Source organism: Semicossyphus pulcher, unplaced genomic scaffold (assembly GCF_022749685.1).
Source record: "Semicossyphus pulcher isolate SPU_LCO1_2020_fin unplaced genomic scaffold, fSemPul1.0.p SCAF_14, whole genome shotgun sequence".
In the NCBI taxonomy this organism is placed as follows: Eukaryota; Metazoa; Chordata; class Actinopteri; order Labriformes; family Labridae; genus Semicossyphus; species Semicossyphus pulcher.
In genome coordinates, this window is record NW_027211648.1 from 4,542,004 (window position 1) to 4,555,340 (window position 13,337).

Here is a 13,337-nt window from a genome sequence, read left to right on the forward strand (position 1 = left end):
CTCAAGCACAAGTCCTAAATAATGTTGGTTTTATTTTCCATCTCCGTATAAACATGTGAAAACAATACAACATGTTTAAGATGCAGTGCAGGAGCCCTAAACTCTTCCAGTCCACAGATTCATTGTTCAGCTTTGCGTAGATTTCCATCAGCTGAGACTCTCGCACCTACAAACACTGAGCCGGGATATCAAACGAGACGTGCTGAGTTTCACTCTGCCCAGATCTCACATCGGCGCTCACGCGCGCGATGCTTCCTCAGCCTTTAGAAGCTGTAATAAACGGGGGATGTTTTGTAGCAGCGTGCCTTTGTAATATTGCCCACAGCAGGGACAGCATTTGCAAATGGGACAGAATCAGTGTGACGGCCAGAAAGTGCCATCAGTCCACAGCTTCAGTGGCTGCACCACAGGCGTTCAGAGTGTGATGAACTGTACGGAGTAACACAAGGAGCTATTAAAAAGCAGATGTTAAAAAAACTGTTGCCTGTGAGCGAAGTTATAGTGCAACGCCACTTTATCAAATGCACATGGTCCGATTTCTGGTGACATCTGTTCTCAGGGGGGTTTAAGGTCGATGCATTTATATGCAGGTGGTAATGCAACATATCTGATGTGTTGCAGGGTTGTGTTACAGCTGATGTGTTACGCTTCTCCTGCGCACAACCAAATACCCCCTGAGACGCTGCCGGACAAAAATACAGACTTTCATTTTATAGGGAAAAAACTGATTATTGACAAATCATTTTGGACCTTTTATCAGTCAAAACATTAAATGAGTTCTGCTTTAAATATGTGAAAAGCAGATGAGTCATGAGGGCACAGAAGCGGCATGAGTCCAAGAAGAAGGGCGGAAAAATCTATCGCTGAATGAGGTAACGCGATGGTGATTGAGCCTATGGTCCTCTGATGAACGCCTTTGCATTTGTAGTATTACAGACTGGGTGGAAAAAATCACAAGCGGCGCCCAGTTAGTGACGCGTTTTCCATCAGCCAGCAGTGGTTGGTCTGCCAGAGAGGGTAGGCGGAGCTAAGCAGCTGCTTTTCCGCTCTCTGCAAGTGTTGCGAGTAAACAGTAATCTACTATGGCTGAACAAACAAAGTAGATCTTTAGGCAGGGACGTGGATTTCTGGGAAGCCAAGTGTTCTGGTGGAACGGTATGCATCGTAACGACATCCCGGCTCCCATCTGCGTCATCTGACGACGATTTAGCTTCTTATTAATCTCTATAAACAGACTGCATGCTAACAGCTAACAAGATCTAAAATTCAACTTCAGATGAATTCCCTGACGCTGTGTATTTTGCTGACAGAAGGCCCGCCTCTCCTTTCATCCAATTGGACAATGAGAAAAAATGCCAATGATGTCGGCCGCTTTTCTGCTCGGCCGCTGCATGTGTCACAAAGTGAAGTACCATCTGTTACGGCTCCACATGTAATTAAGGTGATTACTTGCTCTGCACGTACGTACATCCAGAAAGGCCGTGAAAAGTCGTCGTGCTGTGTATGCTGTAATGCAAGAATATGTGGAAACTACGAGCAGACATCTGAGAGGCAGCAGAGACAGACAGGGAGCAGAGCGGAGTGTGGCTTTGTGTCACCGTCATGTAACTGTATCTACATCACCTGCGAGTCTTTCTGTGCTGAGGCCTTGAAAGCTGTTTCACCGTCTGATTCAGCTCCATCGCCGGTCAATCCTTCCTCTTACTCTCTCTCCTTCTCTTCCTCTCCCTCTTGTTTCTCTCGTCACGTGTCTCAGATACACCGAAAAAACCAACCTGCGCTGATTTCAATGAATTATCACCTCTTAATCAGCTCATGCTGAGATTTTTCTCAGCCGACCCAGCAGGAGCGCGCCCCACTTCTTCTCCTGGCTTATGACATCAGCATCACAAATACTTTAAGGACAGGGCTGCTTTTTTTTCAGTCGCTGAGAAAAGGAGAAAGATGTGTAGAAGGATTCGATCGGAGGCGAGCAGGAGCAGGTCCGATTCAAAAGGAGAGAGGTTGGAATCAATGTGCCATCTTTTTGGGCGCACTCTGTAATTCAGAGGAGCTCTGAGAGGTGTAAGGCTGCCTTTTATTTCCATAACCTCTTTCAGAGACCTGGATAAGGATTGTTCTGCCTCCTAACAGAAACTGCAGCCAGTTTGCCCTTAAGCAAGGCAGTTAACTACCTGCTGCTGCTGGATCACTGCCAGGGTACGACTCTGAACCTCAGACTTTACTCCCCCTCTGGTGTCTCTGAAAAAAATCTCCTTTGCTTCTTTTTTTGTGGTAAATTTGCGCTTGGTAAGAAAGGTACGACTGCACTGGTTTTAACCAGTTCCACACTAAAGCTTCTCAGGACGTCTTCCTGGCTGCCAGGATGAGCCCGCGGTGTTTGGTACAGTCACGTTTCATTCCTAGGAGGTGACGAATTGAAATACAAGGAAGGGCATCAAAGTGTCTGCCAAACTGCTGCAAAAGAACACTCTGTGCTGACTTTGACCAAACGATACATCTCTTTACTTTCTTGTTCGTAGGTGCACATCAAGAGCTCGTCAGGATTCTGTGTGCATTTTACTGGCTATAACGTGGAGTCGAGCAGGTCCACGGCAGCAGCAGTAGAATAATCCAGCCTAGAAGTAACGAATGCATGGACCAGTTTTTCTGCATCGACAGGATGTGTCTGGTTTTTGCCGTTATGTTGGTGAAACAAGGCTGTCCTTGAAATCTGTTTTACAGAGTGAGATGATCTTGATCAAACGAAACTCCCAGATTGCAGATGATGCCATCTATTTCAGTTACATCAGTAGATTGTCTCTTAGGTGTTCAGGGCCAAGCATAATTACTTCAGTTTTACCTGAGTAAAGTAGCAGAAACTTAAAGCTGGATGTTTATTACTTACTATTATTATTTATTTGCCTGTTTACACCCCACATGTCCACATTTGGCCTGCAGGCTGTTGATGGTCTAGCGGGGCAGCGGTAGTTTTGCCTCGTTACATGTAGCACTAGCTAAAGCCGGAGGTAAACTTGCTTTTTACCCTGCGTTCGCGTACACAACCGGCTGCTGCTGCAAGCGTAATTATTCACATACTTGCCTAGGCACCACGCGTGTTACTGGAGGGTACCGCTAGAGGGCACACCAGAGAGCTCAGGCCGTATGCGACTTCTGTACGTACGGGATGCAACAGACATGCTGACACTCGAGGACCTCGCTGTTTTCTTCATTCTAAGATCACGGCAGAAAAAGCGTTTGTGTGTTCGGTGGACAGGTGGACGGTCGGCACCATCCCCACTCCGTTCCTCGGGTCCAGGACTTGTTGCTATTTACTTATGCAGGTTTCCATGGCGACTTCTAAAATGTAACTTATCTGTCTCCAGCTGTTTTGACAGGCATGTTTGTCTCATCGTACAGATGTGGATAATTGAGTACTTGGTCTATCAGCTTGTCTTCGGAACTTTCTGCCATTGCTGTCCCCGCTGCTGCGCCACATCCCCCCTGCCTCTACACTGCCCCTACTGCTCATGTGCAGACTGCATCTCGCTTACGCGTAGCTTTAATGTTTGAGGTGCACCGCCGACGCTCCAAACGGACGCAGGGAACACGTGGCAGCCATCCTGCGCACATGAACGTATATTTAAAAGCAAGTACGTACATCTCCAGCGTTACATTACGGAGCGCTCAGTTAGTCAAGCACATTTAAAAACAGCAGCAGCTGACCAAAGTGCTGTACAAAGCATAGGAGAAGCAGTACATCGGGGAAAGAAAAGAAAAGAAAAAAATCAGCACTGAGACTGAACAAATGAAACACAACAACCTTGTAAACACAACAGGCGGCCTATTCAGGACCAAGGGATTCAAAAGCTAGCATACACATGTATGTTTTGAGACGAGCCTTCAAAAGAGGGGGCAGACCTGACCGAAAGAAAGCTAAATTTAAAATTAGAGCGTGGACCGCCAGGAGACCTGTGTCAGAAGATCTGAGGGGCCTGGAGGTTTTGTAAGGGCTGAGGAGGTCTGTTATAGAGGAGGGGGCAGGTCGTTCAGGGCTTTAAAAACAAACAGCGCAACCTTAAAATCGATCGTGACACGGATTGGAAGCCAGTGAAGAGAGGCTAAAATGGGACTAATGTGCTCCTGTTCCTGGAACCAGTCAGCAGCTTGGCTGCGGCATTTTGGACCAGTTGCAGGCGGGACAGGGGCGACTGGCTGATGCCAGTGCACAGGGAGTTACAATAATCGAGTCAGGAAGAGATGAAAGGGTGGATTACCTCTTCTGAGTCACTGAAGGAGAGAATGTTTTTAAACTTTGAAACGGTTCTGAGCTGAAAGAAACTGGATTTCACAACTGCTTCTATCCGGGGGTCAAATATTAGAGCAGCGTCAAGAATAAGGTTTTCAGCTTTGGGTTTGATGTAACAGGACAGGTCAAAGGTGAGTTTTGCTTTCATTTGGTTGTAGGAAGTTTTGGGCCATCCAAGTTTTTAAGAGGAGTGAGATCTGACGGATTGTTGGGTTTATTGCGGAGATAGAGCTGAGTGTCGTCAGCGTAAAAGTGGTATGACAGGTTGTGCTTCGGGATGATGTGACCTAAAGGGAGCATGTAGATAGTAAAAAGAATAGGGCCTAGGATGGAACCTTAGCTAGCGATGTATTCATAGCTTTAAGAACAAATCTCTCAGCTCACCTGTTTGTATGCTAGCTGCTAACTATGATATGGATAGCAAAACATTTTGTAACCGTTCAGTGACCAGTTTAAATGTTCAGATCGCAGGGACTCTTCTTCCTCTGATTCTGAACCAGGCGACTGGAACAAACTGTCCAGGCCTGCGCTACGCTGAGTGACACGTGTGCAGTTGCTGTACAGATGAGCCAGGCAGCTGTCAATCAAAATGTGAGCGCCTAGGCCTCTGCAATCTTGAGATCTTGAATGGTATAGCCAGAGAAATTAGCTGTTTTTTAATCTAGATTTGAGTTCTGACGGTTTATTTTTTTAATCAGATTGTTGCGGAAGCTTAATGACACCTTCACCTTTAATATAATGTGTCCTTTTATTCTTTATGTATAAGAAATGCTGCACAATAAAAAGCTTTGTGGTTATGTCTCTGTATACCATTATAACTGTGTGTTATACTGTTTTACAGTTTCACTTCTTTAACAGTAGTAAGAACCTGTGGCCTTGACACTGACAGCATACTCTCATAATAAGCAATGAATGTGGGCTTCGTCATGCTGCAGATGTAAAGCCGATGTAGTGAAAGTTTAAAGGACACTTAAGAGAGCAGAACTCATGGAGAAGCTGCCTTTGAGCTGCACATGCTGCTGGCCTTGGAGAACAAATCCTCCTCGAAACATCTCACCGCCTGCATATCTTCCCTCTAAACCTTCCAACTGTCTCAGCGTAAGCGAACCCTGAGAGGAGCACGCGCTGCCCACTCTCCTCTGCAACAAAAAAAACACTGAACAGAAGTTTGTGAGTGTCTAAGGTTGTGCTGCTCATTCTGTGGAAACAGATCCGTCCCACGTTTCCATGAGTGTCAGCCCTTTTTTTTTTTTTTACATACAGCACAAACAACGATTGGATGAAAGTGTCCCCGAGATGCTGTAAAAACTCCAAAAATAAGCTGCAGGAGGCAAAACAACTCCCAGCAGAGACGGCTCTCAAAAATTAATTTCTCAGCCGGAGTGTGAGTTTAACAGCTTGAAAATAATTCAAGCTTTGACACACACAAAAAAAACAGCTGTAAAAACTTTAAATACCCCCCATCACTTCTGCTTCTAGGGTGAATCTAATTATCCTGGGTGCGCTGCAAACAAATCTCCTGTATAAAAAGTAGGCTGCGTCTCAAAGTGGTACTGATTGTCTTAAGCGTCAATCAGTCCCACTGTCCCCAAAACCCAGATCAAAATAGACGCTTCTTTGTTCTGTTTTGAGGGAGAGCAGCAGGAGCACATTAGACAGCAGGTAGCCTCAAACAGCCCATGCTGGCTGCAAGATGGTCTCTTCATTTGAGCCATTAAGGAGGCACAGACACTGTGAGTCAGCCTGGCTCTGTTTTTACTGTCTGCTGAAGGGCCCCTAAAATATTTTCTCAACTCCCTCCAAGTCAATGATTCTCTCTCTTTTTCAGGCGGAATAACCTACTTTCACAGAGAGAGAAGTGTGGATACGGTCTACCCACCCATACAGTCTATGCACCATTTTACGCAGGGTTTATTGTTTCCATTTTATAGCAGTATGAAATAGACTATCGATTTAACTTGCCCTATTTCAACTTTGGCCAAGATTGGATTTTTTTGAAACGAGCTGGGCTGGGCATCTCCGGCCGGACCCGCCCGGGAGCAGAGGATCACAGGGACGGAGTGACTCGCAGGTCGGAGTGCGCAAAGCAACGCGCCCCTGTGATTCATCCGCAGTTTCCAGACGGTGCGCAGGTGGAGGAGAAGAGGAGAGGAAGCAGCCGCTCAGAGGAAGGACGGATGAAACGGCTACGGGGATGTTTCATGCTTAAGATTTATTTCACCTAAGGAACGAACTGTTTTTCTCGCCTTTTCGGCGCTCCATCGGCTTGATTTGGCGCAGCTGTTACCCATTTTTCCTCCATGACAAAAGTTTGACTGTTAAAAAATGATGCTCTGCTCCGCTCCTGATTTTTCATGCAATGCTGTGGACTCCGGCGTCAGCGTGAGTGGCCAGTCATCACTTGAGAAATAGCTGCGATTCTTTCGGTCTTAATTTTCGGTGCCAATTTCAACAAACAGAGGGTTTTTATTCTCGCGCACCATCAGCACTCGCCCGGGATTGCATCCATTTGAATTAATGTCGCTCTCCACAATGGACTTCCTCGGACTGTACTTCTTGCAGCTGGCTCTTATTGGTAAGTTGAAAAAACACTCAATGTAGTTGAACTTGTGCAAAATGAACGCGTTGTCACTGCAGCTCGTATTCTGTGGGTTCAGGCTGCGCGTGATGCGCATTAGTGTTCTCTTTACATTCCTCATTCGCTTGCTTTCTGTCAAAGTTGCATGATGTGATAGTTCTTTCCCTGCACGATCGGCCGGGTGTGTAAATGTGAAAAGATTCACTACAGAGTCCCGGACAGAGCAGGGATACAGTGTTTTAAAGGACCACACAGGAAGACCGCTCATATTATCTGATAGGAGGCTGACAGTAATGAAGCGGCGGGAATCGCCGGATTCTCTCCGCTCTGGAGATGCATGCACGTCTTTTCTCAGCCTCGCAGGGCAGGTTTTTGTGTTACCCTGCAGGCAGCAGCCCCGTACATGCCCCCTGAATATGTCCATGACTTTTTAACAGCAGACAGATGAGGGAATAGATCACGATAGGAGAGACATTTGTTGTATGTTTTTGGCCACCAAGGCTGCTTCGCTTCTGCCGCTGGTCACCAGTCTGACTGCAAAATGCCAATGCAGACAAGTGTGTTTCAAACTGTATGTGTGTTTGTGAGCGAGTGTGTGTCAGCCTATGTGGCTAGTTTTGTGCGTGCACATGCGTGCGTGCAGCGTGCGCACTTGGTGCACCTGCCTTTGCAGGTGAATTGTGCTGCCTGTGTGTGTGTGTGCTGTGGGTGGAGCGCAGCTGCAGCCGGTGTGGTGTGTGTGCGGGGTTTGGTGCGTGTGTTTGAGGGTGGGCGCGCGTTAGTGAATGTGTTTGTGTGTTAGAATCCTAAAACTGCATTAACAATGTGGTGTGCAGGATCATATCAAACACTGTTACAATAAGCAGGACCACCTGCACTGCACACACAAAAACACACTCGCACGCAAGCACGCACGCACACACACACACACACACACACACACACACACACACACACACACACACACACACACACACACACACACAGTCTGTTCTCTGTCCAAATCTATTAATCATGTAACCTGCACTCTTTTCATGGCACCAGCTGGTGCAAGTCATTTCTAATGTCTTTGCTGTTTTCTTGCTGGTCTAATTTAAAATTCATCTGTGGCACAAAATCTGACTTTCTCTGATTGTGCTGCACTGTTCTGCAAAAATTCCCCCTCCATGGAGAGAGAAAAACCTTCCTGCAGAGCGAGTGCGGGCTGGAAACAGGACGTACGGATGGAAGGATTTTGTATTTGTGAGATTTATTGCCTCCATGATGACAGCTCTACATCTCAGACTCCATTTCCCTCTGCTGCAGCTGTGATTTCAGTCACTCACGAGGCACGCTGAAAGCAGCCCTGCATACGAGGAGTATAAGCCGGAAATTCTGGGGCTCAAGACAAGATGTCCTGAACCCTGAACACCCACACTCGCAGCACTCTGCTCCGCCAGAGCTCCCCTAAAGAAAGTAAAGCTATTATGTCCTGTCTTCCTTCACTTTTCACATCACATGTAAAACCCGTGTCACCGTGCTGCACTGTCACTCAAGACATGAGCCACGAGGGTAAGTGAAAGCAGGATGTGAGTAGGGGGGGGCAGTCAGTCAGTCCTCGTCTTCACTCCGCAGATATTCTCACCTTGTCAAATAGATGTGTCAAAACGCCAGAGAGTCTCTCACCCAGGGCCTCATGATCCCGTCCATCAGCCACACAGGGAGGCAGAGAGGAGGAGGAGGCGGGGGGATCAAAGGAACTGAAGCAGCTTTAGCCTGAAGGTTGGAGAGGGAAAGAGGAAGGTGGTCGGTATAAATCCACAGGGGGGGAATCGCAGTGGGAGGAGCGAATGAGTCTTAAAGTGCTGTCAGAAATGTCAGGAGTCACGAGAACTTGAAGGATTATTCAGAAAAAGTACAAATACCAAGTCTGGAAATTGCTACTAAATCTGAGTTTCAGAGATGTGACGGAAGAGACGCCGGACAAAATGTAAGCCATGTCAACTATTGTGGGATGTATTGTTCTATATTTGTTTGTGTGTGTCTGTGTGTTGCTCTAATTTTCAGTGGTGCATGTTGTGTTTGTCATGCAAAGAAGCGCCGCACCACTTGAATCTTAAGCGAAACATCAAAGACCATAAAAAACACTTTGATTAATAGCTTGCATTTTGTTATTCTGTCCGACTAAGAGCGCCGCGACGTGTGAAAAATCGTACTCACAACGCAGAAATTGGAGCTTTCATGGAGCTTACGAGGGCATCATCAGTTCTTCGCCAACTCCTGTCAAAGAGCCCTCGAGCATGCTCGCGAGCAGCACTCAATCGCAGGTGTTTGTGCATGTAGACTGGCTTAGCTGTACTTTTGAGGGCCGACACTTGAGAGCCCACTCTCCTTACGAGGACCGTTTGACTTACGGGGACGAACTGGCTGTTGCTTGTGTTTTCATGCAGCTCACTTCCCTAAGCTCCTGCTGCAAATACAAAATATGCTCCTCTACTGCTCGCCAGGCCAAACAAGGCTTAAAAAATGCCCGTGGTGTTTAGGGCTGCAGTAATAACTGTCTGATATAATGTGTCTTTCTGATGAAACGAGGTGTATGAAGTCGATGTATGCATGATTAGCGTGCAGTTGTTGCGTGGGTAAACTTTATAAAGAGAAGGGGGGAAAAAAAACAAGCCTCTGTTTACTTCAGATTTAAATTAGCATATTTACTGCTTAGTCTTGTGATGCTTCAGTGATTATCTGCCCGCACCGCTCTGAACATTTTGCAATCATTACTCTAATTATGTGACCAGGTTCATCTGCATATTATTCTTTCTCTAAGTGGTGGGCAGTAAATGAACACGGCCTACTTCACCATTTGGGACATGGCGGAGGGTTTGTGTTGTTGTACATATTGTGAATAGTGTTATATACGCAGCAGTAATTGCCTGGGTAGAACTAATGATCATAAACAAGGCCGACTCTCACTTGCAGGTTTATGTTCCTAGCATGGGTTAGTGGTGATTGGTTCCTCACGGGGGCAGCAGTCGTGGAGGGACGGGATGAATTATTTGGTTATGCATTAAACTGCAGGGAGCCTTTTGTGAAGGCGAGCTGGTGTGGCTGTCAGATTAATCAGTGTAGGGGGCCAGTTTTACATCCTAGAAAGAGGCCCTGAAGACTGAAGATGGAATCAGCTGCTCATTTTATATCAGCCTGTTATCAGAAGAGCTGATATGTGTTTGAGAACGTAGCCGTCATCAGTTACATTCACTGAGAAACCAGAACACGATTAAGAGATGCCAAATTTAAGTGATTAAACATTTAAAATGTTCAGAGAGGAAATGCTTAACTTTGATTATGAAATTATTGGATGTGATTAGGAAGCAGAACTAACAAGAACTTATCTGGAGTCGACTTCTGATTACAAAGAAACCTCAACAAAATCAGTCGTGTTATAATTAATCAGCTAATCACGGTTTGGCGGTTGATCTGTTTCAAATCACTGATTGGAACTTAAGAGCCTTTTTGATTTCATGTTTTAAGGACTCCGGAGCAAAGTGACCCTTAAGTAATTACACTGCTGAGAATACAGCACTGAGAGTAAGCTGTCTGCTGATTACCATTCTTCACTAGGTCATTATTTGCTGATTAATTTTCCGGTGTAGTTGAATAGATTTTTAAAGTAGTCCAACTTCAGATACTGTTATTATTCCTGGGTTTCCTTTATATGCAGTCTCGTAATTTTCTTTTTGTGTGATCTCTTTCGTTGTTTTTCCGTTGTTGACACCTTCATGAATTTAGCCATTTAAGGATTATCCATGTGAGAAAAAGTTCTTAAAGTTAACATATGCTGCGTTCCAGAAAACTCGGAAGTCAAGTTTTTCCGACGTGCGACTACGCGTTGCTCTGGAACGCCGTTCAAAGTCGGAGTTTCTACTTGTGAACTCGGAGCAGGTTCATCTACCCCGACTTAACGAGAATCCGACGTCACACAGCAACCCATGGAGAGGCACATGGTTAATGGTACACTATCAACTGAAAAGCAACGTAATATATATATTTGCCTGCATTTAACTGAAATAACTACTCCTATCATATAGTAACAAATGTTCTGCATGAAAATGTTTATAAGAAATGTTGCTAATATGATAAGGTAGCTGGTTACTATAAATAATCTCTGAAAGAAAGAAACATCAGTTCGTCACAGTCGGCCATGTTTTTTATTTACGTTTGGCGTAGCGCACCTGGAACGCTCTGAGGTCGGACATTTCTACAGGGACGTTCTCGAGTTCCCAGTTGTCTGTAACGCAGCATAAGTGCAGGAGTGAAGTGGCTTTGTCTGCCTCCTCTGAGATGGATCTCTGTGTGCATACTTATTGATTGTCTGTTGCAGATGACTTCAGATATGGTGGTTGACTAACACTATTGATGGCGGGGATTTGCCCCAGTCGTTCTGCCAATACTGACCTTTCATAGTGGATCTGCTGTCGAGCGTGGTGGGAATGATTCACATTAAAAACAGTTTCTTTGTCAATGTCATAATGAAATTAAGTGTTTTCAATATCAATAATGCAGCGGACCCCCACTTCACTTTAAGAGCCATGGTCATCCCTGGTTGCATGATTCCAATAATTTCCCTATTGGTTTTGGAGTTGGTATCAGCGGAGGAAAAGTTGCACCAGTTTTCTTAGTTGTTAAATATTAACACTTGATTGCTTAAGGACAAGAGCAGGAACTGGCCAAGCAATGAAGGATATTTCTCAAGAAGGGCTATTTTTATTAATTAATTGTGTTTGTTAAAGTTGTATTTATGGATTTTTTGGACACAAGGAGGCAATGAAGTTTGCAAAAACCCATTCCTGACTCTTTACTACCTGTAATAAAAGTTAGGCTCACATGTTAGCAAACAGCTGCCCATATATCTACTCAGATAACTTGGCATGTATTTGGGATGCACGATATTATCGGCACGTTATCGGTATCTGCAGATTATGGCTTGAAAGTGATATCGGCATCAGCAGACATGTCATTTTTCTGCTGATATTTTCCATCGATAAAACAGCGCTTTCACTCTGCCTAAATGCTCGATGATTCCCTAAAGAAGCTTGACGTAATGCGACATTAACTCGGTGTGAGTGTACGGGCGTAGTGCCTGCACCACGCCTCCTTTGTCAAGTGTGAAGAAGAGTGCAAGATGTCTGCGGCAGTTTTTCAAAGTTTCCGAAACAGACAGCATGATTGATTTCATTTTATGTATTTGTTCCGTGCAACAGGTGAAATTTTCCCTAGTTGTGTCTGTTGTCAGGATTGTCTCAGGAAGAGCATCATCCATGTCTAAGTTTTATGAATATTATAGTTTTATGTGAAAAAGAAAATGTTACATACAAATAAATATGGCATATTGTACATAACCAACGTTTAAGTAGTTTTATTATATTGCCCAGTGAATGTGCACTTTTTAAAAAGCACTGTATTATGTTGTTTCTGCATCTGCCAGTGGGGCACTACAATAAAAGCAGGCGTGATACCAGTTCCACTACTGGGGAGACTTGATGTTTTCTGCAATTAGGTGGAAAAAAACATGTGCCTAATATATTGGCATCAAAATCGGCAGCAAAAAAGGATTGGAAAATATCGGCATATCAGATATCGGAAAAAAAATCCAATATCATGCATCCCTAAAAATAATGAGCCAAAACTACAAAGTTCATTAGAACAAGCAGATTTTTTTGTAATGCTGGTTTGTTTTGGTCATAAAATCTGATTAATGTTTATGTAAGAATATAAATACATGTTGGTACAGTGAGGTCCAGTTTTTACACATATAATCATATGTATTTGGTAGGGATGCACAATATTGTTTTTTTTGCCGATTTCGATGCAGATATATTTGGCACGTTTTTTTCCACCTAATTGCAGAGAACATCAAGTCTCCCCTGTAGAGAATTGAAGAGGAATTGAAGGGGTTGTTTTATCGGTGGAAAATATGCCAGAAAATATCGGCAGAAAAATGACATATCTGTCGATGCCGATATGTCATTTTCAAGCCATTATCTGCAGATTCTGATATCGTGCATCCCTAGTATTTAGGTTTCACGATATAGATTTTACAGTGCACAGGGACAATGACATCTACACATCATGAGATGACATGTCTCCCCACAAATAGCTCCCTTATTAACAGCCCACTCACACATAGTCAGGCCTGTGTCTCCGGTGTATCAACCAAACTCCTTCTGTTGCTCTCAGCAGTTCTTCAGCCTCATCACTATGCTTTGTATGGCAATGAATAATTTGCTCCTTGCATGTTTGGTAACCTTGAATTGTGACAGATAATATTATGGCTTTTTGCAAGTATGCGTTTTATGCATTTATTCTTACAAATCTGAAGCCCACCCCCTCACCACCACCTCCTGGCACATGTATAATTCATACTCGCCCTTCTCTCTCGCCGGGTCCACGTTGCTGGTGCAGGGTTGCAAAGTTTCTTGATTTCCCTTAGAGTGG

The 13,337-nt window shown here is 44.7% G+C and overlaps 1 protein-coding gene across 1 annotated transcript in view; it reads left to right on the forward strand.

The window, feature by feature from the left end:
* The first annotated feature begins 6,387 nt into the window (after positions 1-6,387).
* gfra4a (GDNF family receptor alpha 4a) overlaps positions 6,388-13,337 on the forward strand; it is a 175,508-nt gene continuing 168,558 nt past the window's right edge. The window contains exon 1 of the mRNA XM_069661579.1: positions 6,388-6,863. Within this exon, the coding sequence (XP_069517680.1) occupies positions 6,806-6,863 (58 nt within the window). The 5' untranslated portion in view covers positions 6,388-6,805. The remainder of the gene's footprint in view (positions 6,864-13,337) is intronic.